Below are 26,661 nucleotides of genomic sequence, written 5' to 3'. Positions count from 1 at the left end.
TATTTTCCAAATGGAGTTGCCATATGACTATTAGACAGTACATAATGTTGACAAAAATTATCCTGAGATCGTATAGCCATAGTAGAAATATATTATTTAGAACAATCCTTAAAGCTTCCACTTCATAAAATATTTTTTTTCATAAATTAACAGAAACATAGTTAAACTCGTGTTTATGTAAGAGTAAGGTTTCTAATCTCAACAATTGTAAGTAAAAAATTCTACAATTTCTTTGTATGTAACTGCTTTTGTCTGCGTCTCTTCGTCTATTCTCATCCATCCGCTCCTTCTATTATATATGTTTTGGCAATACCGCGGGAAAACATTTAATGCACAGTTGGAGTTGGCATGAACAGAAACTGCATCCAATAGAAAAAAGGTTGTGTCAACGAACATTGAAGCAAAAATATGCATATACTCAATAGTGTATACCTCGAATGATTTCCCTGATCGTTCAAATTTTAGCATGCTTAGAGCAACTTCGCAACTTTGAGAGACAAGAGGCTCTGGATCTGCCGTAAATTCCTCAAGAAGTGCTACACTTTGATCATCTAAGGCACACAAAAAAACAACTATTTAAACAATTCACAATGTAAATAGAGATATTTCTGAAGTTTGCACAAGAACAATGTGACACTAAATGGTTAATTACCCACAATCTGTTACGAAACTCAACAATCACAACCAAATATTATATTAAAGACTGAGACAAAGAAAAAGTTCTCAAAAGAACTTTGTAAATGAACTGAAACTTGGCATATGTTATAGCCATAAGATTGGTAGATAATATACTACCTGAATCATGGGAGTGAGAGCCAAAGGCATAGCTGATATTACAAGAGATTTTCTTCGCATTTGTATTATATTTAAAATTATTAAATAGTCTTTCACTTTCTTACCTAGTTATGTTTTATAGTTTATGCTTGGATGATAAATTGTATATTCATACTTTCGGCAGGTTGCCACCACAAACTCAGAAATTAAAATCACAATTGACAAAAGAAAAATAACCTATCATATATTAATCTTCAAAGACCAACAGAATGGTTGCGCGTGAAAAGATTTTAATTTTCAATCTGAAAAACAAATAGAAGGATTATGCTCAGAAAATATTTGGCACCTCAATCTGAAGGACAGATAGACGGGATATGGTGAGAAATGATACAAGGGTTACGGTGAGAAATCTTTTTACCACTCAAACTGAAAGACTGGTGTTACTTACGTACTAAAATTACTACACTCCTCCAACAAGCATTTTGCGTAATATTTTAGTTAACAGTGAGAAAAAAATTTCTAAGACTCGTAGTGATAGGTTAAAACCAACACCTTTACACCATTTTCTTTATTTATTATGTGAACGAGGTGTAAATGAGCTATTTTGAGCCGGATCAGTCACAACCAGTCACAACCAATCACACCTAGAGATAGTGACTAGAAAAACTCGATGCAACAACCCAAGTTGGCTTGGACAGTTAATTACCGAAAAGGAGAACTAGTTGATATTTGACAACTACTATCTAGTTTTTCCTTTTATGGATTTGTTTGAATAAATTCTTTCCAATATTCACAGAAGATAATAATAAGGAAAAATAAAAGTAACTTTTCCACAAGTTAAAACGAAAGTTTTTTCTTCTCCTCAGTATGCTCCTTGGGCTCTTAGAGGTAGGTGGAGGGAATGCATTAAAAGTGGTGAGGATATGAAGTTTATGATATCTCACATTTTTCGTCAAGACAACCATTGGGCAGACAGGCAAGCTAACTTCGGGGTTGATAATAAACTTTATTTTAAGTGGTTTACTGTTGACATTAGCTAGAATTTTTTCAAAATAGGCATATCAACTCCCTAACTACCATTTTATTTAATCCTTTCGAATGGAAGTTTACATTTGTATGATCAATGTTTTGTATTTGTTTTCCATTTTATATGTAGTTTTTCATGTGATGATATATGACTGATGGACTTTGGGGGTGTAAGCCTAATTGAGTTGTTAAGGTTCATTGTAACACCTAACATGAGTTTTTTTTTTATAAAAAAAAACGAACTTCGGTACAAGTCAAAAATCATCTTTGGGAGAAATTATGAGATAGGCTCTATAAATTAAGAGAAATTTTCTTCATTTTTCTTTCTCATTTTCTTTTTCCATTAGTGTTAGGGGAGAAGTTCATCTAAATAGATTTTAATATTATATTATGAATTCCATTTAATTTTATGATATTATTGCAGTACTCCTTTTACACGTGGATGGCATCACAAAGCACAACATTCTTTTAACTGCATTACTTTGACAGTAAAAGGAATCTCGCCATTCAATTTTTTGCTGAAATACCTGCAATTGAACCAAGAGCTTCAGCAGCCTCATGTCTAACCATCGGGTGCTCCTTCACATCTTTAAGTATATTGGATAGAGCAGCAGAAGCAGCTTTGTCTTGCAATTGACCCAAAACATATGCAACCTAACCATTACAGAAAGTACAAAAAATATGGACGATTCAAACAGGTGTAGGAAAATAAAAATCACATCATAAAATATCCACCTAATACTATTGTATAAAAAGTTTAAATGACATTTTTATACTTGTTAGATGATATAATATTGTGTTTAGTAGTTGGGCTCAGCCCATTATGTATTTCTGGGTTTGACCCATTATCAATATAAATAAACTATCCTTTGTGTAGGGTTTACACAAGGGAGATTAATCCCCAAACCCTATTTCATCTTATTTTACATTGTATCAGAGTCGATGGTTAATATCGGCTCAGACGAGTGCAGTACCAGTATGGTCCTAGTATCGAAAGTCTTCCTGACAGTGAAAAAGTAGAGCACTATATAAGAATCAAGACCCATAAACTCATTGCCTTAAGGTTTTGGGTTGAGAGTGGTGTCAATGCCTTATGTGGTTGGGCTCAGGTCTCATTGGTTTGTTGTATCTCCCCAGTGATACACCCTCCTTAAAAAACCTGACAAGTGGTATCAGAGCTTAGGTTAGTTTACTACAGCCACTGTCCAGCCGCTCATTGTCGCCGCTTCTGCCGCCGTCACCGTCACCGGAGCTGCAGTTTCGACCGACGACCAGACAGTTTTGTTCGTCTCGGCCAGGCGACTCCAACGCCGCAAAGATCGCCGCCATCGGAGTTCTCACGCGCCTCCATGCGCTGCCGCAAGCTCTGACAGCCGCCCCCTCTCCGCCGCGCGTGACGGCGCGTCGCCGGTCATTTTCTGCGCCGATCAACTTTGCCTGAATCGCCTTCTTGAGCTCTTTCTGGATTTGTGGTTGTTGTTTCAATCGGAGCACCTTGAATTTTTAGGGTTTCTCCCTCTATGGCTTCTTTCGCTGCTAATTCGGGTGTGTCGTCTTCAAGCACTTCGTTGTCTGAACCCTTTGTTTATACCAACTACATCAATGTGCATTTATCCATTGACAAGTTGGATGGTACAAATTACGCGACATGGGCATCCGATATCAAACTTTGGCTCAAGAGTCAAGGATATGAAGATCATCTCACCCAGAGTGTAACTACAGTTGCTGCAAATGAAGTTTCCCGCTGGACGAAAATTGATGCCCAATTATGCATCGTCATTAAGTCCACCATTAACTCTTCGCTGAAACAAATGTTTCGTTCATATGAAACATGTTCAGACAAGGCACAGGCCAAGTTGTTATACACCAATGACACTCAGCGTCTTTATGGTGTTTGTCAGGATCTTTTCACGGTTGTTGCTCCGCGGAGTCCTGGACCCATGGCTGAATATTTGGGCAAAATTCATGCCCTTTTCCATGAGTTTAATGAGTTATTGCCTCCGGCCTCCACTTCAGCTGAAGAACTTGAGCAACGATCAAAGTTCTTTATGTTGTTGGCATTACATGGTCTTTCTGATGAATATTCCCATGTTCGCGACCAGATTTTGGGGTCTCCTGTTGTGCCCAACTTCACTGCTACTAGTTCTGCCCTTTTACGTGTGCCAAGAAAACAAATTATTGATACATCTACTTGTGTTGATGATTCCTCAGTCTTGGTCTCTCAGCGGGATGATCGTAATCGTTCTCGCAAGCCGGGAAAGGGACAACCCAAGTGTGACCATTGTGGCAAACTAGGCCACAAGATTGACAAATGTTATGCTCTACATGGACGTCCTCCTCAGTCTGCTGTAGTGGTTCACTCTGATCCTCCTCCCCGATCAGCGACTGTGGATCCTGCTTCATCTGATACCGCAGGGCACCCTGCCATTTTCAACGACTTTCTCAAATGGTATGAGGAACGTCAGAGTTCTAGTTCCACTACATCTACCTCTGTTGCACGCACAGGTACATCATTTGTTGACCTGACTCACTCTGATTCTCTTGGTCCTTGAGTTCTTGACTCAGGCGCCACATACCATATTACTAGTAACAAATCTTTGTTTTCTTCTTTGTCTTGTCCGGATCATTTACCCTCAGTTACAATGGCTGATGGGTCTAGAGTCTCATCTCATGGTGTTGGTACTGTTAATATTTTTTCATCCATATCCATTGATCATGTTCTTTATGTTCCTGGGTCTCCATTCAATTTATTATCTGTCAGTCGGCTAACTCGTTCTCTTGATTGTATTATTTCCTTTACCAAAGATTTTGTTTGTTTACAGGATCGAAGTTCGAGACACATGATTGGCACCGGATGTGAGTCTCATGGTCTGTATCATCTTCGTCCTCCTTCGCATGTTGGCGCAGCTATGGAATCACCATCCCTTCTTCATGCACAATTTGGTCATCCCAGCCTTGCCAAACTGCAACAACTTGTCCCCAGCTTGTCCAAGTTATCTAGTTTGTCGTGTGAGTCTTGTCAATTAGGAAAGCATAGTCGTAGTTCGTTTCCTTGTAGTGTCTCACAACGGGCTTTGTCCCCTTTTGCATTAGTTCATTCGGACATTTGGGGACCTAGTCGTGTTAAGTCTACTTTAGGTTTTCAGTATTTTGTTACCTTTATTGATGATTATTCAAGGTGTACTTGGTTATATTTAATGAAAAATCGTTCTGAGTTGTTACCTATTTTTCAATCATTCTTTCATGAAATTAAAACACAGTTTGGGGTTTCTATTCGAAATTTGCGGAGTGATAATGGTCGTGAATATATCTCTCAATCCTTCAAACGTTTTATGGCTTCTCAGGGCATTCTTCATCAAACATCATGCGCTTATACACCCCAACAAAATGGAGTGGCTGAGCGCAAGAATAGGCACCTTATTGAAACAACTCGCACTCTTTTAATTCATGGTGCAGTTCCTTCACATTTTTGGGGTGATGCGGTTCTTACTGCTTGTTATCTTATTAATCGCATGCCTTCTTCAGTCTTGCAGAACCAAGTTCCTCATTCTATTTTATTTCCTCACGACCCTCTTCACCCTTTACCTCTTAAAGTCTTTGGGTCCACATGTTTTGTTCATGATTTTAGTCCTGGCTTGGATAAGTTGTCTCCGAGAGCCCACAAATGTGTCTTCTTAGGATTCCCCCGCTCATAAAAAGGGTATAAGTGTTTCTCTCCTTCCCTCAACCGTCATTTTATCTCCGCTGATGTCACCTTTGACGAGTCTTCTTTTTACTTCACACACCCCTCTTCTCGTTGTGAGCCACCATCTACTACTATAGATATCCCTGTTGTGTGTGATCCTCCTAGTGTGCCCACTTCCAGTGCCACCTCGGATTCTCCTCAACCACCTCCGAGTGTACCTATTGCGGATAGACCACCTCTTCAAGTTTATAGCAGAAGACACCGTTGCCAACCACCAACACATGACTCACATCAAGTGCCAAGTTCTTTGTCTCCTCCGGTTCCAACAACCAAGTCTGATCTTCCCATTGCCCTTCGTAAAGGTATGCGTTCTACCCGTAATCATTCCCCTCATTATGCTGCTTTGAGTTATCATAGAATCTCTCCATCTTTCTATACATGCCTTTCGTCTATTTCCTCTTTGTCAATTCCAAAATCTTTAGGTGATGCATTAGCCCACCCTGGTTGGCGTCAGGCCATGCTTGATGAATTGAGTGCTCTCAGGCATAGTGGAACATGGGATCTTGTCCAATTACCATCTGGAAAATCTGTTGTTGGTTGCAGGTGGGTCTATGCTATCAAAGTTGGCCCTGATGGTACTGTTGACCGTCTCAAAGCTCGCCTTATTGCCAAAGGTTACACACAGATCTTTGGTTTGGATTATGGTGATATTTTTTCTCCAGTGGCCAAGATGGCATCTGTTCGCTTATTCATTGCCATGGTTACTCTTCGCCAATGGCCTCTTCACCAACTTGATGTCAAAAATGCATTCCTCAATGGCGATTTGAATGAAGAAATTTATATGGAGCAACCTCTGGATTTTGTTGCTCAGGGGGAGTCTTCTGGATTGGTTTGTCGTCTTCACAAATCTTTATATGGCCTAAAGCGTTCTCCTCGGGCCTGGTTTGGAAAATTCAGTAGTGTTGTTCAACAATTTGGCATGTCTCGCAGTGAAGTGGATCATTCAGTTTTTTATCGTCACTCCAGTGTTGGATGTATCTACTTAATAGTATATGTTGATGACATTGTTCTCACAGGAAGCGACAACCTTGGCATCTCCCTCTTAAAGCAACAACTTTGTCGTCATTTTCAGACCAAAGATCTTGGAAAACTCAAGTATTTCTTGGGTATTGAAGTAGCACAATCCAATAGTGGTATTGTCATATCTCAGAGGAAATATGCATTGGATATTCTGGAGGAAACTGGGTTAATGAATTCTAAAGCGGTAGAAACACCCATGGATCCTAATATTAAACTTCTACCAAAACAGGGGGAGCCTTTCTCAGATCCTGAACAGTACAGACGATTAGTTGGAAAGTTGAATTATCTCACTGTTACTCGTCCTGATATTTCCTTTGTTGTTAGCGTGGTGAGTCAATTCCTTAATTCCCCATGTGAAGAACATTGGAATGCAGTCATTCGCATATTAAAGTATATCAAAAGCTCTCCTGGAAAAGGTTTACTATATGATTCCAACTTTGATACAAAAGTTGTATGTTATTCAGATGCTGATTGGGCAGGATCTCCTTCCGACAGAAGATCTACTCCTGGATATTGTGTCTCGATTGGTGGTAATTTGATCTCTTGGAAGAGCAAGAAACAAAGTGTTGTGGCAAGATCTAGTGCAGAAGCGGAATATAGAGCTATGGCTTTAGCCACATGTGAACTTGTTTGACTTAAGCAATTGCTTCAAGAATTGCAATTTGGAGATGTCACTCAAATGACACTCATATGTGACAATCAAGCTGCTCTTCACATTAGCTCTAATCCCGTCTTTCATGAGAGGACCAAACACATTGAAATTGATTGTCACTTCATTCGAGAAAAAATTCTATCCGGGGACATCAAGACCGAGTTTGTCAACTCAAGTGATCAATTAGCAGATATTTTCACTAAGTCTCTTCGAGGACCTAGAATTGATTATCTTCGTAACAAGCTTGGTACATACGATTTGTATGCACCAGCTTGAGGGGGAGTGTTAGATGATATAATATTGTGTTTAGTAGTTGGCCTCAGCCCATTATGTATTTCTGGGTTTGACCCATTATCAATATAAATAAACTATCCTTTGTGTAGGGTTTACACAAGGGAGATTAATCTCCAAACCCTATTTCATCTTATTTTACAATACTCAAGGACAACTGGCTACTTTCGCCATGACAATTTAATGTTTATTCCATTCCAAAGAATAGTTCCACAGGCAAAGTATAAATGAAATATTGAATACATAACTATATAAAAAAGGCTAGAAATAGCATATCACCATGCAGCTCACACCTGATATACCTTCATGTATAGTGCATAACTTTTAAACTATTCATACAAACCAGGTAAAATAGATAAATCTTACAATAATAAGACTGAATTTATCAAACCTCATGGCGCAGTAGAGCACTTTTCGAGCTCAAGGAATCAATAATAGAAGCAACAGCTTCATGTCCACCATCATTGCGAAGTGCAAAAAGAGCTGCATAGCGTTCATGCATCCCTTTTTCTTCATCAAGAAGTACTTCCCTGGTGTTGATAGATACAAGTTAGCAACCTGCCACTTACTCCGTCAAAATAAGTTTCTTTCTAGTAACAGTATGAATGAACCAAACAAACCTAAGTTGTTGAACAGAAGCACAAGAGGTCGCTGGCACGGCTGGATCAACAGACTTGAAAGGCGATAGTTCAGTTGCAGCCAATTCATCAGTATTGCCAGCATCTTTCAAATGCTGAATTCGTTGAAGAGCCAACTCACATGTTTCTCGAACTTCCTCGGCCGGATCCGAATCCAAACTATTCTTCAGGAGAGGAACATTACCTTCTGAACCAATAGCACCCAATGCCTCAGCTGCCTATGAAATTATAACAAAGCCAATCGTCTCAATAAGAACAAGAAGCAAGAGCAGGGCAGCAGAAGAAGAAAATTCAAAGACCCAAAATAAAAAATAAAAAAAACAGAAAAGGGTACCTCATGGCGAACAATGGGATGCAAAGAGAGATCATTTAGAACTGAAGTCAAAGCAGGAATTGCTTCAAATTCCTGCATTTGACCCAACGCAAATGCAGCTTCGTGCGCCAACAAATTCGATTCATCCCTTGTGGCTGCCATGGTAAAGAGAATGCAAAAATTAAATGAAAAAAAAAAAACAGTGTGCGGAGTTTATTACACTAGGACATTCTAATGGAGCAAACGAAGCAGCAGAAATAAAATCATGTGACCTAAAACGAATTGAACGATAGAATTTTTTGTTAAGAAAAAGAGGAAGAATCTCTTTAGGGCTGTGAAGGTGGGAGAGACAAACCGAGAATAAGGGCATCGCGAGGGGCGGGGCCTTTGAGGTTGCGGAGAGAGAATAGTGCCCTGAAGCGCTCAGAAATTGGCTGGGATGAATCCAGCAACAACTCGCACAGGAACTTCTCCATCTCAGAGGAAACCAAAGCGACGTCGTTTGACGAATCCATTCTCGTGAGACACCTTCTCTACCTTCCGCAGCACACCAGCGAATCAGATACGGCTGTGCTTACAAAAGAGCCGCTCCTAGTTTTCTGTAGCTTTGCTTCTTTTAGCTGTTTCGGCTCTTCAAAACCAATACTATAATAAAATAAACTGCTTTAGTTCATATATCTTTTTTGTTGGGAATCTTTCGACTCTGCGAATAAATACATTTATTAAGCCATTTCATTTAGTTTGAAATTTAGAGTCTTAACACCTGCCTATAAAAATAGAACCATAGGGTGAGAATTAGGAGAGTAAAAACAAAAAGATGAACATCAAGTGCTGCCATATCATAGGGGTGCATAAGAGATTTACCCTCTCCGTCTATCTATTTGTTCTTAAAGATTATACCCATTGTTTGAGTCCATATGCATCTAAGACTACAACCCATATAAAACGCCACATCGCCGCCAATGTTTAAAAACAGATGATAAATCAAACAACCAAAGTATTGGTTATCAGAAAACTAAAACTTACCACACTGTTCAGGGATTCACCTCCACCAACGGAACTTTAGCTCGACCACCACTGGAATCCTTCTCCGCCTCTTCAGAACGACGAAATCGACACCGATTTCTAAGACCTTCAACGCATCAACGCAGCTTAGGGCAGTGTTCAGAAGGGTTTCTCAAACACTTATGATTTTGAACTACAATACTAAATCACAAGGGTTTTAGGAGATTGCTTACCAAACTTGTGATATTCTAACCGCAGACCTCAAGAATGGCACATGACGTGGACGAATCAGAGCAGCTCTCTGGAAGCGGGATTTCTTTTCCTGGAAAACGAAACTCTTTTGCTTTACCCTTTGAAGAACAAATAGATGTATTTTACTTTATTTTATTTAATATTCCTCCCGCATTAGTTTTATACTAAAAAAAATACGAATATTTAAGTTTAATCACACGTAACGTTCATGGTTCGTTAAAAAATCTTAGGTTATCGATTTTTAAGTCGTTTTAATTAAGTTTTAATTTTTTTTTAAATTTGTTTTAATTTGGTCTTTTTTATATAACATAACTGATGACTCTAGGAATTAGAGATGTCAAAAAATTTGTATATGTTGGTATCGACAGATAAAATCCGTAATTGGTAGAAAATAAATATTATAAATGGATACCCGCGGGTAACTCATACGAGTATTTGTAATACTGCATGTTAATGGGGTCAAATAAGAGTATCATAGTATTCGTACAAGTGGATACCTTGTACTTGCTCTATTCTAAATTAAATTAAAATAAATAAATAAAAAATATTACTAAAATATTAACATATTGATTTTGAATGAGTTATTTTCTTATCAATTAGTTTAAAAAAAATCATTTATGTGTAAACTCTCATTCAACACTATTTAAATGAGTTATTTGTACTTTGTTTAAAATTTATAAATGTTATGTATTGTATTTTATTTGAATTTACGATTAAAATATATTGTTAAATATTTATTTTTATTTGTTTGTAAATACCCGTGGTACCCTTGGATATCCATGGATATTAAATAATTTATGCGGGTACCCGCGTAACGGATACCCAACAAATATGGGTACGAGTACGAGACAGATATCTATCCAACGGGTGGGATACGGGGGAGCTACTACCCGTACCCTACCCGCCCCATTGACATGCCTAGTAGGGATGTCAACAAAATTTGTACTCGTAGGTATCCACAGAGAAAACCCACAACGGGTAGGAAATAGATATTGATAATGGATACCCACAGTAACGGATACAAGTACTTTTTATACCTATACCCACATGTTAACGGTGTGGGTACGAGTATCATATTATTCGTATAGGTGGATACCATACCCACTATACTCTACTATAAATTAAAAAAATAAGTTATTAAAACATTAACACATTGAATTTGAATTAGTCACCTTTTATCAATTGGTTTAAAAAAATCTCCATTTATTTGTAAATTGTCATTCAACCCTCTCTAACTGAGTTATTTTCACTTTGTTTGAAATTTAAAGAAGTTATGCATTGTATTTTTATTTGAATTTATAATTAAATTTTTTATTAAATATTAATTTTTTTTTTATAAATACTTGTGGGTACCCGTGGATATCCATGGATATTAAAAAAATATGAGGGTACCTGCATAACGGATACCCGCACGGATATAGGTACGAATACGAAGACAAATATTTATCTAGCGGGTAAGATACGGAAAGTTACTACATGTACCCTACTAGCCCCGTTGACATCCTAACTGTATGTCAAATGTGTAGGTTCATTTTTTTTTAAATCTTTATAATTTTTTTAAATTTAAAAAAAAAAACAGCTGACACATGTCAAATTAGGATTTTGTTACGTGTTAGCTTGTGATTTTTTTAATTTTTTAAAATTTGTTTAAAATATTTAAAAAAAAAACTGTCACGTGTCAAATTATGATTATACCACGTGTCAATTATTTATGTCAAAAATTTTGATTTGATTTATTCTAAATTGAGTCAAATATAACTTTTATATAAATATTATAATAATCTTTATTATAATAAATATTTTTAATCAAATTAAATTTATTTAAATTTAAATTTTGCATTAAATTTTATTTAAAAAATTTGTTTTAATAATTTTAAAATAATTTTATAAATTTAAATTAAAATTTTAAAATAATTTTATATAAGTTACAAATTTCAAATTTAAAATTTAAATGTTTGTAATTATTATAAAATTATTATAAAATTTTATATTTAAATTTATAAAATTGTCTAAAAATTATTAAAACAAAATTTTAAATAAAGTTCAATACAAAATCTAAATTTAAATAATCTTAATTTAGTTAAAATATTTATTATATTAAAAATATAATTATAATATTTATATAAAAGTTTAACCGTCTCTCACTCTTCTATTATTTTTTTTCCTCGTCTTTTTGCGTCCGTTTTAGCTGATGTTGTCTTGTGGTAACTATTTCTTCGACTTTAAGTGTTAGCTTATCATTAGTTCATAAAAAATAATAGGTACAAGTTGGTGCAAAATGAATTAAATATTTTAATCTGTTTTGTTGAAAAATGGGTTAATGAACCATTAATAAATTTCCTTTTAAACTTTTGTATTTTTAATATTTTGTTTATATATATATATATATATATATTAAAAGTATGTTTAAATATATAAATATTTTTTAAGTTTTTAATTATTAATTAATTCTTTTAATATCATAATTTCATATAATTATTATTCTTGGATGTTAAATTTAATTTATCAATATTAATAATTTAAATTGTATATTATGTAACATCCCGTTTTCATAGTTTTTAAACTATTAAATAAAACATTTAAATTTTAATAATTCAGAAGCAGATGATGACGTAGGCCAGTATAATATATAATACAGTCATCCTAAAAAATAACCATACATACTTTGATCAACATATACAGCCCATATACTACTAAAGGGTTACGAAATACCCGATCAACTAAGCAAAAGAAAGAAAAGGCTACATATACTACTGGTACGTCTAATGTAATCATCTTACGTTCCGGAGGGGTGTATCCTCACCTGCACGATTATCTGCTCACGCCATTCAATAGGGACGATCATTGCAAAAGTAGAAGACACATAGAACACACCATAGAAACTAGAAGGGTAAGCTAACTTGAATGAAGAGCAAACCATGCAATTTATTTTATGCTAAGGCAGAAAACAGGATTTAATACACAATCTATCAAAAATCATCCAATTAATCCCAACTATAACACCACACACCATTCTAGACTCGATATTCAGATTATGTAAGTGGCATTGGAGCTCTTGGTGACTTGCACTTGAGATGGTTCCTAAGCTCTGCAGAGTTTTAGGCACAAGGGGTATTCACCCAACCACTCTCAAGGTAAATCCCATTACCTCTATGATGGATCGGATTCATAGACCAGGACCTCTTGCTACTCCCCCCGATGTAATCCATTATACTCTACTTGAGTCTTAATGGTTACTAGGAGCGTCAGGATGTCACCAATCTGAGTCCTCATGCCCTTACATTTACTAAACCACATTCCTTAGGATTTCCCTTGAAACCCTATCTCCAACATGTTCCCATTCACATCAAATTCGCACTCAATCCCATCACACAGTCTAACATGCATAAATATCACATACAAGATCAAATATCATCATCTTAAAGCAATCAATATAGCATCATGTAAGCAAAATAGTGAGAAAACTAAGTTCTGCAGGGAATCTCGCTTAGGCTAGAGAGTCTCGCCTAAGCTAGAGAGTTCATCTCGCCTGGGCGAGACATCATACAGTGGCGAATTAAAAATCCTGGGCGAACTCTCGCTCAGGCTAAACTGGCTCGCCTAGACGAGATGTTATCTCGCTCAGGCGACTCCAACTCGCCTAGGCGAGATTTCGCGCAGTGACAGGGGTGATCTTCTGGTATTTTCGCTCAGGCGAGAGCAACTCGCCTAGGCGAAACTACCAGGAAATCCTCCATGTTCTTCACATGCAAGCTCGCTCAAAAACATCCCCCACTCAATTTCACACACCAGCAGTCTCAAACACCAATTAAACAAGCAATCATGCAATTAAAGCACTCACGAACACAATTCACATCAAAATGAGTTAAAGAGTTAGCTTCCCTTACCTATTCTTGAGTTAAAGTTTGGGTGAAGACAACCTAGGAGAGGGGAGCAGAATTCCTCAGCCCAACCTAGGAGATGAGAGGCTATGAGTGGAGGCAGCAAAAGGCTCAGGCGTGGCTTCCTCTCCAGGACCTAATCAAAAAGCAAGGTTGGTGAGAGGGAGGCAAGGGTCAAAGAGAGGGAGACAGAGGGGAGAGTTGAGTTTGCAGAGAAGAAGAAAATGAGAGTGGGTTTGACTTTGTTTCTGGAAAAAGAGGAGTGTTGCATATTACACCTTTCAATTAATTAAGTTAATATTTTAAATTATTTTTATTTTTAACTAATATATATATATATATATTAATATTAACAAGCTCACTCATCTTATCTTGCTTGTCTTTCTTCGTGCTAATGAACAATCTCAATAACATTTTTCTTATCGCCATTAATATGGAAGATATGTTATCTATCCATGATTAGATTCTTCATTCATTACTAATCCTTTTTTTGTTCTGGTTCAACCTTCATTATTGTTTGAACGAGGACAACGATGACTAATTTTACATGTTTGATTCATTTATGTTTGTCCCATATGCAAACTACTAAAGTGGATGAGATCTAGGGTGGAAAGGAACATAAACGGATTTTGTAAAATATAAATTACCATGATAATTTAAATGAAGAGATATAATATTGATCATTCATTGATGTATAGTGAACAATTGTGCACTTCATCAGGTAAGTAACATAATGAAGCCAACATACTTTTGTATTATTGTATCTTTTTAATTAAATTTTAAAATATATTAATTATATATTTTTTACACTTTGTTTAATTTATTTATTTCAAGTAAACAGTTTGTTTGTTGACAGAGCATATATAAACCCAACAGCCAATTTCTTTCTTGTTTTCGTCGCTCCTGCGTTGCCCTCTGCTCAGTTGCCGAGCACTATCAAATTTCCTGCTACGCATCCTCAGGTTCGCTCGCAACTTTCCTAGATTCCTCCGGATCTGATTTTTTGTCTTGTGCATTGTCTTCGCTTCTTTTGTTTCTTTATGAGAATTATCTGTTAACTAATTGAGATAATTTTGTTCATGGAAGCAGAGATTGGACGATCTCGCGAGTCATGAATGCTAGAAGGTTAGTAGCCATCACTGGTAGATTTTGAAATTTTTTCTCTCAAGAAGCTTCGTTATGTTGCGATCGTTATTTAATTCGTTGGTGCTTCCTAGGCTAGGCAATTCTTGTTTTGTTTATCCGGATCCACGGATACGGCGTGGTTATAGGATTTGGATTTAAATCTCATGATGACTTGATTGGTGAATCTCAGTTTTGTAGCTGCGGTTTTGTTTTAGTATGTTGCAGCTTTTCTGTACATGTTCTATTTGCTCGATAGGAGTGAAATTGTGTGGAAGGAATTAGCTAGACTGGTGAGGCATAGATATAGAGTTGCGCCTCTTGTTCTTCTGGAATTCCACAATTCGTTATCCTTGCATTGATCTGTCGACTTGTGTTATCACTTATCAGTGGCATGTACACTCCTGAATCGGATACGAGGAGTGTTGTCGGAAGAACTCTTAAATTGATCCAATAACGTGTTGTGTTAGTTAGCAGTGTGACAAAATAATATCTCCATGCCAAATTTCAAGTTTAGAAAATTAGGAATTGAGAGACAATATTTTATTAAAAAGCACAAACAAAAGCAAGGAAATACTCTCATAAAGTTGAAGAAAAATTACAACATCTCTCTCTAAGTGCTACTAGAGGAAAATTACACTCTCTTTTGTAATCAGAAAAACACTTTGAGAACTCTATATTTTTCTCTCTTCGATGAGATTACTACAGCTGATATGAGATGATAAAACTGACTGAATGAGTTGCTATTTATATGGGTAAAACCTCAAAGGCTTCCAACACCCACCTAAATACAGCTGAAGAAATTTTACATGGCCGTAAATGCATGGAAAATATTTTGAATTGGCAATTTGTTCCTTGAAAGTCTTATTCAGTGTCACTAAGGTCCCTCTGAAAGTATTAACATTAAGTACCTAAAATTGTGATTTTGTCTGTCACTTTAGCCTTACTGTTATAAACTCTTCCTATTAAGACATCGTTGTTTTGATTCCTTAACTTAACTACTTACTATCATTTTTTTCCCCTAAATTTAACCTCTTATAGTCATTTTAATTTTCGAATTTAAGCAGTTACTATCATTATTGTATCTAAACTTAGTGAATTCCTGTCATTTTAATGGAACTTAATTGAAACTTCCAAAGTTTTTGAGATGATTGTAAGTTTTTTTTTATCAGAAAAAAGAAATGATAGTAAGTGGTTAGGTTTAGAAACTGAAATGACACTGGTGGTTAACTGAGATCAAAATGCTAGTTTGTCACGTGGGGGAGTTTTCTAGTGGCAAGACTAAAATAACGGACAACTGATATTTTTAAGGAACTTGTTTTGAATTTTAATTCTCGTAGAGACTTCAGTGACAGTAAATTACACTTTCGAAGTTTGAAGTGACTATTTATCTGAAATATTTTTTTTACTTTCAAAGTATATAATACGACTTTTTCGATTCCATGATTTCATAATATTGTCAACTGGTGTGACTTGAATGTTAGGTCAAACGTGAGCATGCAACTTGCAATCATAATGAAGCATGTGATCATATAACATTTATTCACTATCTCCAGAAAAGTTGAGTCTATAATTATATATGTATGGTCAATTAGTTTGATTTGAACATTAGGTCAAATGTTATGTTAGCATGTGAAATTGAAATCAGATTCCTCCCTGTCCCCCTCTTTGAATAGCATGCTTTATATGCTCCAAGAATACAAATGGTAGTTTTCTATAATAAATACCTTTTGTAAATATTGGTTGATATTGCTTATGCATTATCAAATTTATTTTTATAATCTCATTGATCTTTAGTCTAAAAGCAGCAATGATTTTGGTGAACTGCTTTCTTGGCCCTTATATCCCAGTGTACCGTCCAACTTGACAAAGAGAACTACTATACTTTATCTTAAGTCTCTCTTCCTAGTTTAAGTTATAGTTTATGTCTCTCTTCTTCAGTTCCGTCTTAGTTGTCAGTATATGCAGTATGACATGTATTATGCTATAAAAAACACCCATCATTTGATTTCTTGCTCAGATATTAAGATTTCTCCCCTACTATCTATCTCTTTCTGTACAGGTGAGGTGGGAACGTTATTATCCTGTACGTTGAGAATTATGCCTTAGTTTTTTGTTTTTGTTTAACTATTTGATAATTGTACCATGCGCTGCTTTAAATAAACTCCTGTACATGAGATGCAATCAGTTTTTAGTGATTTTTTAAGTTTGTTTATTATTCTTGGGAGTGCATAATTTTGATCCACTATCAGTATGACAGCACAATTTATCCATTTTCTCTCTGTTTATAAAGACCAATACAGACTCTGGGCAGTATGACCTATCATGACTTTTTTGTAAAAAATTTAACCTAATAGTATAGTAAGTTGAAATGTATATGGAAAATATCATTCTGTTTTTCTATTTACTTTATTTATAAATCTTGGTATTTTATGCAATATGGAGAGTCTCATGTCTTATGAGACTCCTTTCTTTTAATCAGTTTAACTATGTAGAAGGGAAATTTATCCTGTTTGTGTTTGTCATGTGACCAATCTTTGTGGCGTGGCTTGTGCTTGTTATTGTTTTAGAGACAACCGTAACAATAGAGTTTCCCTTTTCGATGGTATCGAGGAGGGTGGCATCAGAGCACAATCTGTTTTCTCCTCTTCTCATGAAATTGATGAACATGACAATGAGCAGGCATTGGATGGACTGCAAGATAGAGTCAGTCTACTGAAAAGAGTAAGTTTAATATTGGTATCAGTATACCCTAGACCTCATTTAGTTGTCCTGTCCATGTAAAAACAGCTAAATATAAATTATGATGGTTCATGCAATTCTTAGAACTGTAGTTCATGTAGCTGTTGTATGATGGTCCAAATCAACTTGCACGAATTTATTTGTTATGGGTGTGATTGCAACAGTTATCAGGTGATATCAACGAGGAAGTGGATAGCCATAACCGCATGCTGGATCGAATGGTGTGTTCACTGAGACCGGAAATTTCTCAGCGTTTTTTCTTTTTGTTTTGCTTTAGTGCTGGCTGATAAGATGCTATTAATTTAGGGGAATGATATGGATTCATCAAGAGGAGTCCTTTCGGGCACTATGGACAAGTTTAAAATGGTATGTATTCTTCTAGTCCTTTATGACTTTTGAATGAGTGTTACTTTGCAGTTTTCCTTTGCTTTTTTTTTATTTTCGTTTGGGGTTAAAGAAAGGGCGTAGTGTAGTGGAGTTTGATCCATGCCTGTTCGAGTGATTTTGTGTCATCTTCAGGTATTTGAGACCAAATCCAGCCGGAGAATGTTTACGCTTGTAGCATCCTTTGTTGTGCTTTTTCTTGTAATATACTATCTCACTAAGTAATTTGATCTTTCATTCAATAGTCATCTTTACTCTAGAGGAAGCTATTTCCTCTATTACTGTAATTAATGCTGCTGCCCTGTAAGATAATGTTATGTATAAAGGTTTGATGTTTCAAACAGGTGCTCACATCCGATTTGCCTTATATTTTCTCTTTCCGTTTAATTCATGCACATGGTTTGAGTTAAAAAAAGTATACGGATGTAGAAAATGAAGATATTTTTTAGGGTTAAATATGTTTTTGGTCCCTTAACTTTCAGTGAATTTTGGAATTAGTCCATTTTGAAACTTTGAACCAATTTAGTCCTTCATCTTTTGAAATACGTGGATTTAGTCCTTTTAATCAAATTTTGTAAAGTTTATTTGACATTTCAAGCGCGTTTCACAATAGTATTTGACTTAACATTAAAGTAAAAATGTATCAAACAGTATAAACAACTCAAATACAATCCTAAAATGCGTACGAAATATCAAATAAACCTAACAAAATTTGATTAAAAGGACTAAATCCACGTATTCCGAAAGATAAAGGACTAAATTGGTCCAAAGTTTCAAAATGGACTAATTCCAAAATTCACTGAAAGTTAAGGGACAAAAACATATTTAACCCTATTTTTTGTTTAACCCTATTTTTTATAACCTTTTGTTAGATTAGGGTTTTTCAACTCTTTCATTCAGTTGGTGAGTTGTAACTAATCTGTTGTAATTTTGGGCTATAAAAATATTTTGATAATAAAATAAGCAGAATAGTTCAGAAACATTTGTGTTGAGAGTGTGTAGTGTGTTACCTGAGTCCATTTCTTACCTGAGTCCAGCAGTATAGCCGTGAGTGTCTGTCGTGCACTGCTGTGAGGAAAGGAGGCGGTGGAAAAGATAGATAGAATAGGCTGCAGTCACGTGAAGAGGTGAAAGATTGTGACTTGAAGGGGTGGAAAGGTTGAAGACAGTCACTTGAAGAGGTGGCAGGGAAAGAGTGACGTAAAGTGAATTTTTTATAAAGAAGACGTCTTTACAAATTGGTATCAGTTTAAGTCGGTAACTATGGTTATCAACAAGGAATTAGAAAGCAGGTCAATATTATCGAAAATACCTTATAACATATATCAGCATCTCAATAAATTATTCAGCAAAAATTAACAATTATACAGCAGTTCGTTGAAAGTCTAATCTCGTCTTTAGCTTTGTTGAATTTGGGTCACCAATAACCATCTACATTGAGTATCCAAGAATCTTCATGTTTCTGCTTCAATTCTTGGGAGTGTGCAACTTCAATTTTCATCTTTTGATGGAACGGTTGGAACGAATTACAGGGAGTGGAGAGCTAAAGTTGAATAACTCTTTGAATCGGAATCTATGACGGTGAGGAAAATTGTTGCTGCTATGCATGGATGGAAAATGGAAAAGCTTTCTCTTGGCAGCAATATTACATACATCAACCTTCAAGAATCAGTCTTGGCAATAAATTTTACTGGATGTACCATGCCGATTTGAGGAGGTTACGGATTTTATGTTAAAGAACCGAATTTGGAAAGAATCCTCACCAGATTTCGAAATTTAGTACGCCTTTTTTACGGATTTCAAAAATAATATCGGATTTTGAAATCCGATTAAGGTTCTTTTCAGGTTTTCAAATCCAGTTAGAATTTTCAATGAATTTTGAAATCCGTTTATTAACTCTACCAAATGAACAAACTGAAATGCGTACTTATGTCTCTGAAAGGAAGATGAAGTAGATGAATTAAAATGAAGGAAGAAACGCATGAGAAAACATGAGAACGCCGTTGACATAGCTAAAACTTAAGCGGAAGAAGAAGAATAAGAGAACGTCATTAGAGCTCTAGTGAAAAAGTGATTTAAGGCGAAAAATGTTGGGGTGCAAAAAGAAAGTTCCTTAAAAAATTGAAATGCATTTACGAAAAAAATAACATAACTTTGTAAATTTTATCATTATTCTATCTGTCGGATGCTGCGATTATTTTAAATGGGAGAGCTCACATTTCAGTTTTGGGCTAAAAAAGTAGGAATGACAAAAATATCTTTTTTTTTTTGGTATTTGCGAATAAAATCTACAACGAATAAGTGATAGTAACGGATATTTGTTATCTATATGTATTTCGATACTCATTTATAAATCGGTATGATGCGGTATCATATTATTTATATCCACATGTATTTGTTACTCACAAAAACTTAAAATTAAAATTAAATTTATGTTTTATTAAGTTAAATTTAATTAAAATTATATTCTAATTTATATTTTATTAGACAAAATTTAATTTTATTTAAATTTTATTTTTAAAATTTTTAAAATTAAATTTATGTTTTATTAAGTTAAATTTAATTAAAATTATATTTTAATTTATATTTTATTAGATAAATTTAATTTTAATTTTAATTTAATTTAATTTTAATTTAATTTTAAAAATTTATAAAATATATTTTTTAAATATTTATGAGTATCCACGAGTACTCATAAATATTTTTTAAATGGATATCCACACAGGTAACAAGATAGGTAACAAGTGAATTTTTTGTTACGGATTGAATCGTGAATAACTATAATTCGTGTTCGACCTAATTGTTGTCATCTCTAACTACAAGACTCTTGATAACATTGGACCAGGTAACAAGATGACCAACTTTCATAATCGGTAGATTGATTTGTTCAAGTATGAGATCAGAAAAACACATTTAGTTCTGTTATAAATTAAACTTCCTAAAATAATAAAAATGTTCAAAATTAATTTCATACTTTTACTATAATTAAAATTAAAATATAATTTAATTTAAATCAAACATCCACACACATATATAATTTTATTTATAAAACGACCATATGTACTAGTAGATTTTGTCCAGCTAACTTATTTCCTAAAATTCTGTTTACATAAAATAAGTAGAAGAAATGCAATAAAATAAGAAATTATCACAAAATACAGTATTTTTCATTTTTCTATCGTAAATTTTAAGATTTATTTATTATAGTTTAAAAATAAGAATAAATTAAAAAAATGATACAACGTAAGCTATTTTAAAATTCGATTAAATATCATTGGATTTAAATTTAGATGCAGAAGAGTTAGGTGGTTAATAAAATAGATTGTATAAGATATTTTTCACCCTAAAATTGATATAATTTATTTTTTTAATGTTTAGTGTACAAGATAAATGTTTCTATTCAAGTACAGTTCTCTTTTTCACTTTATTTATATACTCTACATATTTTTCTCACATACGTCAGCATCGTCACTTCACTATCTATATAATTCATGTTATGGATAATGTTTGTTTGATATCCTTATAAGAGGTTTATATGTCCTCAATTTTTTTTTACAGACGTTAAAACTCAGCTATTTTTTTCACTCAATTTTCTTTTATGTAAAATTAACATTACTTTTTCTTTTCGCAGATTTTCTTTTTAAGTACTAAACTCCTTTAGTAGATACTAACAAAAAAAATTCCCCTTAATTAATTGCTTAAATTATATATATATATATATATATATATATATATATATATATATATATATATATATATATATATATATATATTCATGTACGAGAGTTTACAATTTATTTATAATAATTGTTGCATAGGAAGAAAAAATACAACTATGCGCAGTTTTAAGATAGTTATCATATTAATTAAAATTTTCTTTTATCTTATTATAGTTTAACTGTCAAAAAAAAGAGAAAAATAAAATATAAATAGGATATTTAAATATAAAATAGTGGTGATAAAATTGTGGATACAATTCAAACATTATTTTTTTTATCAGTAAAAATAAATATATTAATAGGAGCAATACGTTTGTCCCAATCCAAATTTAAAAAACAAAGAAAAAAAAAAACATCAAGAACTATTCTAAACTATACATATTTCTTTTTCATAATTGTTGTTCACCAAATTACAATTCAAACATTCTATGAACCAGGAAAAATAAAAAATCTAATGATTATCGTCCCAATTTAAATTATCACTTTTGGTAGATTTTTTCATGGATTCTTATTTTGTCCTTGGTAATTTATTTATTATAATTTACTTTCTTGCAAAACTTCATTTTCATTTCCATTTCCATCATTTTTATCTACTTTTTTCTCCATTTTTATTCTTTTTTGTTTTCTTTTGGAGAAAAATGCACGAATTCCTGATTGAAATATATATTCAAAGAGAATTCAACAATTTAAATATAATTGTGACATTGGTCTACAACCAACGACTTATACGTCATGTTCGTGTTAATAATGAAATCATAAAAATCCTTACACTCTAATTCATAGAAAATTTAACATTAGTTTAGTAGTCCAATTAACAAAAAAATTCACATCAAATTGATTTGGTTTTGTTTCAATTAGATCGAATCAAAATTCTAAAAAAAAAACACATAATCTGAAAAAGAAAGTGGATTAATCATGCGAGGATTAAAATATAAAACCCATACTTAAATAGGTAATTAGACTTTGTTTGGAACAAGGAGATTAATCATCTCTTTCATTTTGTATTTTATTAATATGTTATTTATAACTTTGTTTGCAATATTTATTTCTACGACAACTCAGGCATCGATCCAAATATAAATTAAGAGAATTAGTCAAATTTAAATTCTTTTTAATTCTAAACCATTTTTGAAATAAAATAAACATTCTTTATAAGAAGTGAATAATGAGTATAAGTATCATAATAAATAAATATAAAAAAGTTAAATATCATTTAAAAATAAAAATTCATAAACTTATTGTCTTAAAAAATTATGATCAAGACGAGTGCTAATCCATTATGAGATCAGATTCGTGAGTTATATAAATAAAAGTTACTCACACGAATAATTTTTTAAATATCCACCCATTGCGGTAATTTGAAAAAACCAAACAACCTAACAAATACTGTTAAAAAAAATAATTATAAAGAAATGCTATAATTTTTTTAGGTAAGAATAATATTGCTTTGTGGTGGGTCCACAAGTGAGTGACCAGTGACCCTATCTTTGTTTTATCACTCCTTTTTGTGTACTGACACTTCACTTTGTCCGTTGTCTTTGCCTTTTCAAAGTGTCACGTAGCGCCAGCGCTACATGTTTTAGAAGCAGGATAATATTCCAACACTTCACAACTGTCTTCTTCATTTTATCCTACAAATTTCAAATTTAAAAACAGCAAATATTCTCACCACAAAAACCATGACCATGTTTAACTCTTGAAATTTGAAGATTTTTGCATGAATAACAATCTAATGTATTATGTGTTTTCCACGTTCTTTTTGCATGGATGCCACAGACATATACACAGATTTGACCAGCAAAGTAGCAACTCATCGAAGTGACACCTCTTGTTCATTCATGTGTGTACGTTCCTTAGACTTTGGACTCTCATACAGATATTTTCTTGCCGATTCTGGGGATTTTTTCAGTCACCATCTTCTAAGAAACCTTACCAAAATGGGAGGAAATTTTTTTTTCCTTTTAACCCACACAATGGAATCATAAAAGAAAAAGAGTCAAAAGATAAACGATAAACCAGTATCAATTGCGGGGCACAACCCGTATCTCAGTGACAAACACATGATAATAAGAGAAAAAGTAGAACAGTGCATTCAAGGCCAAGTCATGCAGAAGCTCCATCCATGGCCTGCTCAAATGTTCAAATATATGCAAACATCGTCGAAAATGAGTCAGAAGTGAATTTTAAGCTTAATTTTATCGTAAAATCGATCTATAAAATGAGAATTGGATTCCATTTATATATTCATAAATTTTTTTATTTATTTTTAGTTGAGGTAGAAATTTTAACCCAAAATCATAACTCATACATGTTTTTCAACTCTTTTCTTTTCTGTTATGTTGTCTTCCATTTTTCATGTTTTTCTAGATTTTAATTAATGAACACAGAAGCTAATCGTATCTATCAGGAATCTAGGACACTGCTCAATGTAGTAAGGACCGTACAGACAGGTTACTTTACACATCATTTTCACAAACTGTTTGTATGTTGTTCTAATTGGTTTTGTTGCATGCATTTCCCAGATATCACGCATCTCTTTTAAACCTTTTTCTAACCACATGCAATTCAGCGAATAAAGATTCTGCGTAGTCACATTGAAAGTTATCAAAGATATACAAAAATGTATACACTGTTCAGTTTTGGAGTAAACGTATCCAAAAGTGAAAAAGAAAATGGCTATATGAAAATAACTCGTCTTGGAATAACTTTCATTGCTGCTAATAAGTTCTTATTGGCTATCGATGGTCATGAGTTTAATGTTTAGAAGTTCGATGGTTCATATATGTAACCAAAAAAAGTCATTCCTGGTACAAGAGGCAGTTTAATTTCATTAGAATTAATAAATATGAAAAGAAGTATATCGTCATCTTATTGTATAACTAGAGAGAATTGAAATTTACCTTTCCTAGGAGTTATAATTCGTTCATGATGACAAAATATTGCTCAAACATATTATTTACAAACAGAAATAAAGACATGTTATCATTATTATTCTTCTTGGCATCGAATAAAGTCTACATTATGTGTAATTTACACTTGGTTGAAAAGGAATAAGTTACATCATTATGTGTAAATGAGTGCAAAAGAATGTTGGCATCTGGGTAAAGTGTGATGGACATTATTTATGTTAATTTACATTCCTTTGCTTGCACTTAATAGGAATATCATATTCATAACTTATATTTTTTATATCTTTCAATTTTACATTAATTATTTTTTTTATTTCTCTATTTTTTTTGTCCGTCCGTCTGTCTATTATAGAAAGACTTGATAAAAAAAATACAAATAGAATGCCCAAAATACTTGTCTTTTATATATATATATATATATATATATATATATATATATATATCATAAATTAATGGAAATCAATATTTGACTCATGAAATAATTGAGAAGCTGGGAGTCCTCTAGGAATGCTAAGGAAATGCTAATGCATAATACTGATAAGTATACGTGTGTTTATAATCATCACTAAAAAAACTCATATTTTTTGTTAATTTTAATTTAAAATTTATTTGTAAAAAATATTTATAAATTTTGTTATAAAATAAAATTACAAGAAATTGTTGTCAATTTTTTTTTTAAATATTTTGTATAAAACACTTTTCGCAACAAATTTTGTAAAAAGTACTTGTAAATTTTATAAACTTTTAGAAAATAATTTCCCACGAAAAAATTACCTGTCAATTAAAATTTTTTTAAAAAAAAATAGGAAACAGTATTTTTTTGCAATCTTTTTAACAAATTTACAAGAAAATTTTTATGTAATATAAGAATTTTTAGCCATGAATGTATGTCATAGTTTTTCTTTCATTTTTAGACCGCTCACAACACTTTCGTGGAGTTATATATCGAGACCATAGGTTTTGTTTTTTTGAAGGATATGTAGCAGGTTTGTTTTTAGCCTGTTCTTTATTACCTATCCATGAAATGTAATACATGATATATATGAAAACTGTTTTCATACAATGAAGTATTATCTTGTTGGTTTTTTTATCAGAATACTGTACCTAGTGCAGATGAGGAACAAGGTAGGTATAATTGTGTAAATAGGTTAAACCCTAAGTACTCTAATATAAATATATAGATTATTTTCTGATTAAAAGAAATTTAACTCGTGAAAAGTACGAGATTTAATAACCACTCACCCGTTAATTCTTAAATGAAACCAACAGATTGTGAAAAGTTGAAAAAAACAGTAATAGAGACATTTAACTCCAGGTGAGCAGTAGTAAAAGTAATTTTTTTGGATGAACTATCAAACTTGGGATTTTATTTGGGGGAAAATTAATGATGAGGTGATTTAATGATTAGATGAAAGAGAAAGAGAAAATAAGTCATGAATTCGATTATGTTTTGTAACTATTTGAAAAAATAAGATTATTTGATAATTTTAGAAAAAAAGAATGATAGAAATTGTAGGTTAACTCAACATTGACAAAAATTAATAATTAACTTTTGTTAATAAAAAAAGAAAATTTAAGATGAAAAGAATATTTATATTTTCATATATATTATTTTAAGTTAAAAGAATATACTATATAATCACGTAAATGTTTATGTTTTCTATTTTTTTTTCTGAGGTTCATGTGTATGCTCTCTCTATTTTTTTTTTTCAATAATTTTTGTTTTTTGGATAAATAGAATCATGTGGGTGTTCTAATCAATATGTATAATCAGAATACGAAAAATAAAAAGGTTTGACACATACAAAATCAATCACTCTACATATTACAGATCAAAAGATAGAGATAAGAAAATGTATTGAGCCTCTACATGTTGGTGAAAAAGTCTTTTTACTATATATTAAACTCTACTTCATTATCATTAATACTTGACGAGAGTCATGCTAATATATAAGCAATTCTATAGTTGATAAACAAAGAAATAAAGCTATGTCAAATGCAAATCTAAAACAATGGAAAGAACTCAGATACACAAAAGTAGATAAGATTGAGAAAATTTTAACGAAATCTAGAAAGAACTAATGCTACATTTACTGGAATCATTAACATGCCCACACTTATTTTATAACCCAGACAAGCAGTTCTCCTAACCCTAAAAGAGAAAAAATAAATCAAATTGTTTTTCCTT

General features: G+C 33.1%; 2 protein-coding genes across 3 annotated transcripts; one reads left to right on the top strand and one right to left on the bottom strand.

Annotated features, from left to right (window-relative positions):
- Positions 1-121: 121 nt before the first annotated feature.
- On the bottom strand, positions 122-9,846 carry LOC114191873 (ARM repeat superfamily protein). Of its 2 annotated transcripts, none has more exons than XM_028081319.2 (9): positions 9,698-9,846; positions 9,486-9,591; positions 8,815-9,104; positions 8,481-8,614; positions 8,129-8,364; positions 7,900-8,038; positions 2,328-2,454; positions 433-551; positions 122-359 (listed from the first exon to the last, which is right to left on the bottom strand). In XM_028081319.2, the coding sequence occupies exons 3-9, from the start codon at positions 8,972-8,974 to the stop codon at positions 327-329; spliced, it is 948 nt and encodes a 315-aa protein (XP_027937120.1). In that variant the 5' UTR covers positions 8,975-9,104; positions 9,486-9,591; positions 9,698-9,846; the 3' UTR covers positions 122-326. The 2 variants fall into 2 exon arrangements, with proteins under 2 accessions (XP_027937120.1, XP_027937128.1); XM_028081327.2 differs by having other exon boundaries at positions 9,486-9,610; positions 9,698-9,826.
- A 4,598-nt stretch (positions 9,847-14,444) lies between these two features.
- Positions 14,445-18,196, top strand: LOC114182968 (bet1-like SNARE 1-1). Its single transcript, XM_028069813.2, has 6 exons — positions 14,445-14,559; positions 14,687-14,722; positions 17,290-17,443; positions 17,626-17,682; positions 17,768-17,827; positions 17,981-18,196. The coding sequence occupies exons 2-6, from the start codon at positions 14,709-14,711 to the stop codon at positions 18,068-18,070; spliced, it is 375 nt and encodes a 124-aa protein (XP_027925614.2). The 5' UTR covers positions 14,445-14,559; positions 14,687-14,708; the 3' UTR covers positions 18,071-18,196.
- The last annotated feature ends 8,465 nt before the right edge of the window (positions 18,197-26,661 follow it).

Source organism: Vigna unguiculata, chromosome 1 (assembly GCF_037176805.1).
Source record: "Vigna unguiculata cultivar grain cowpea cultivar isolate G323 ecotype 2 chromosome 1, ASM3717680v1, whole genome shotgun sequence".
NCBI lineage: Eukaryota > Viridiplantae > Streptophyta > Magnoliopsida > Fabales > Fabaceae > Vigna > Vigna unguiculata.
The sequence above is the reverse complement of the archived record's forward strand: the minus strand, read 5'-3'. Positions and strand labels throughout refer to the sequence as shown.

Excerpts from the sequence above, each read along its gene's own strand:
- LOC114191873 (XM_028081319.2), bottom strand. The coding sequence starts at position 8,974 with ATGGATTCGTCAAACGACGTCGCTTTGGTTTCCTCTGAGATGGAGAAG. Across the intron at positions 2,455-7,899 it reads GTGCTCTACTGCGCCATGAG|GTTGCATATGTTTTGGGTCA; the intron begins GTTTGATAAATT and ends TGTAATGGTTAG. Across the intron at positions 360-432 it reads GATCAGGGAAATCATTCGAG|TTTCTGTTCATGCCAACTCC; the intron begins GTATACACTATT and ends TATTGGATGCAG.
- LOC114182968 (XM_028069813.2), top strand. Across the intron at positions 17,683-17,767 it reads ACCGCATGCTGGATCGAATG|GGGAATGATATGGATTCATC; the intron begins GTGTGTTCACTG and ends CTATTAATTTAG. Across the intron at positions 17,828-17,980 it reads CTATGGACAAGTTTAAAATG|GTATTTGAGACCAAATCCAG; the intron begins GTATGTATTCTT and ends TGTCATCTTCAG.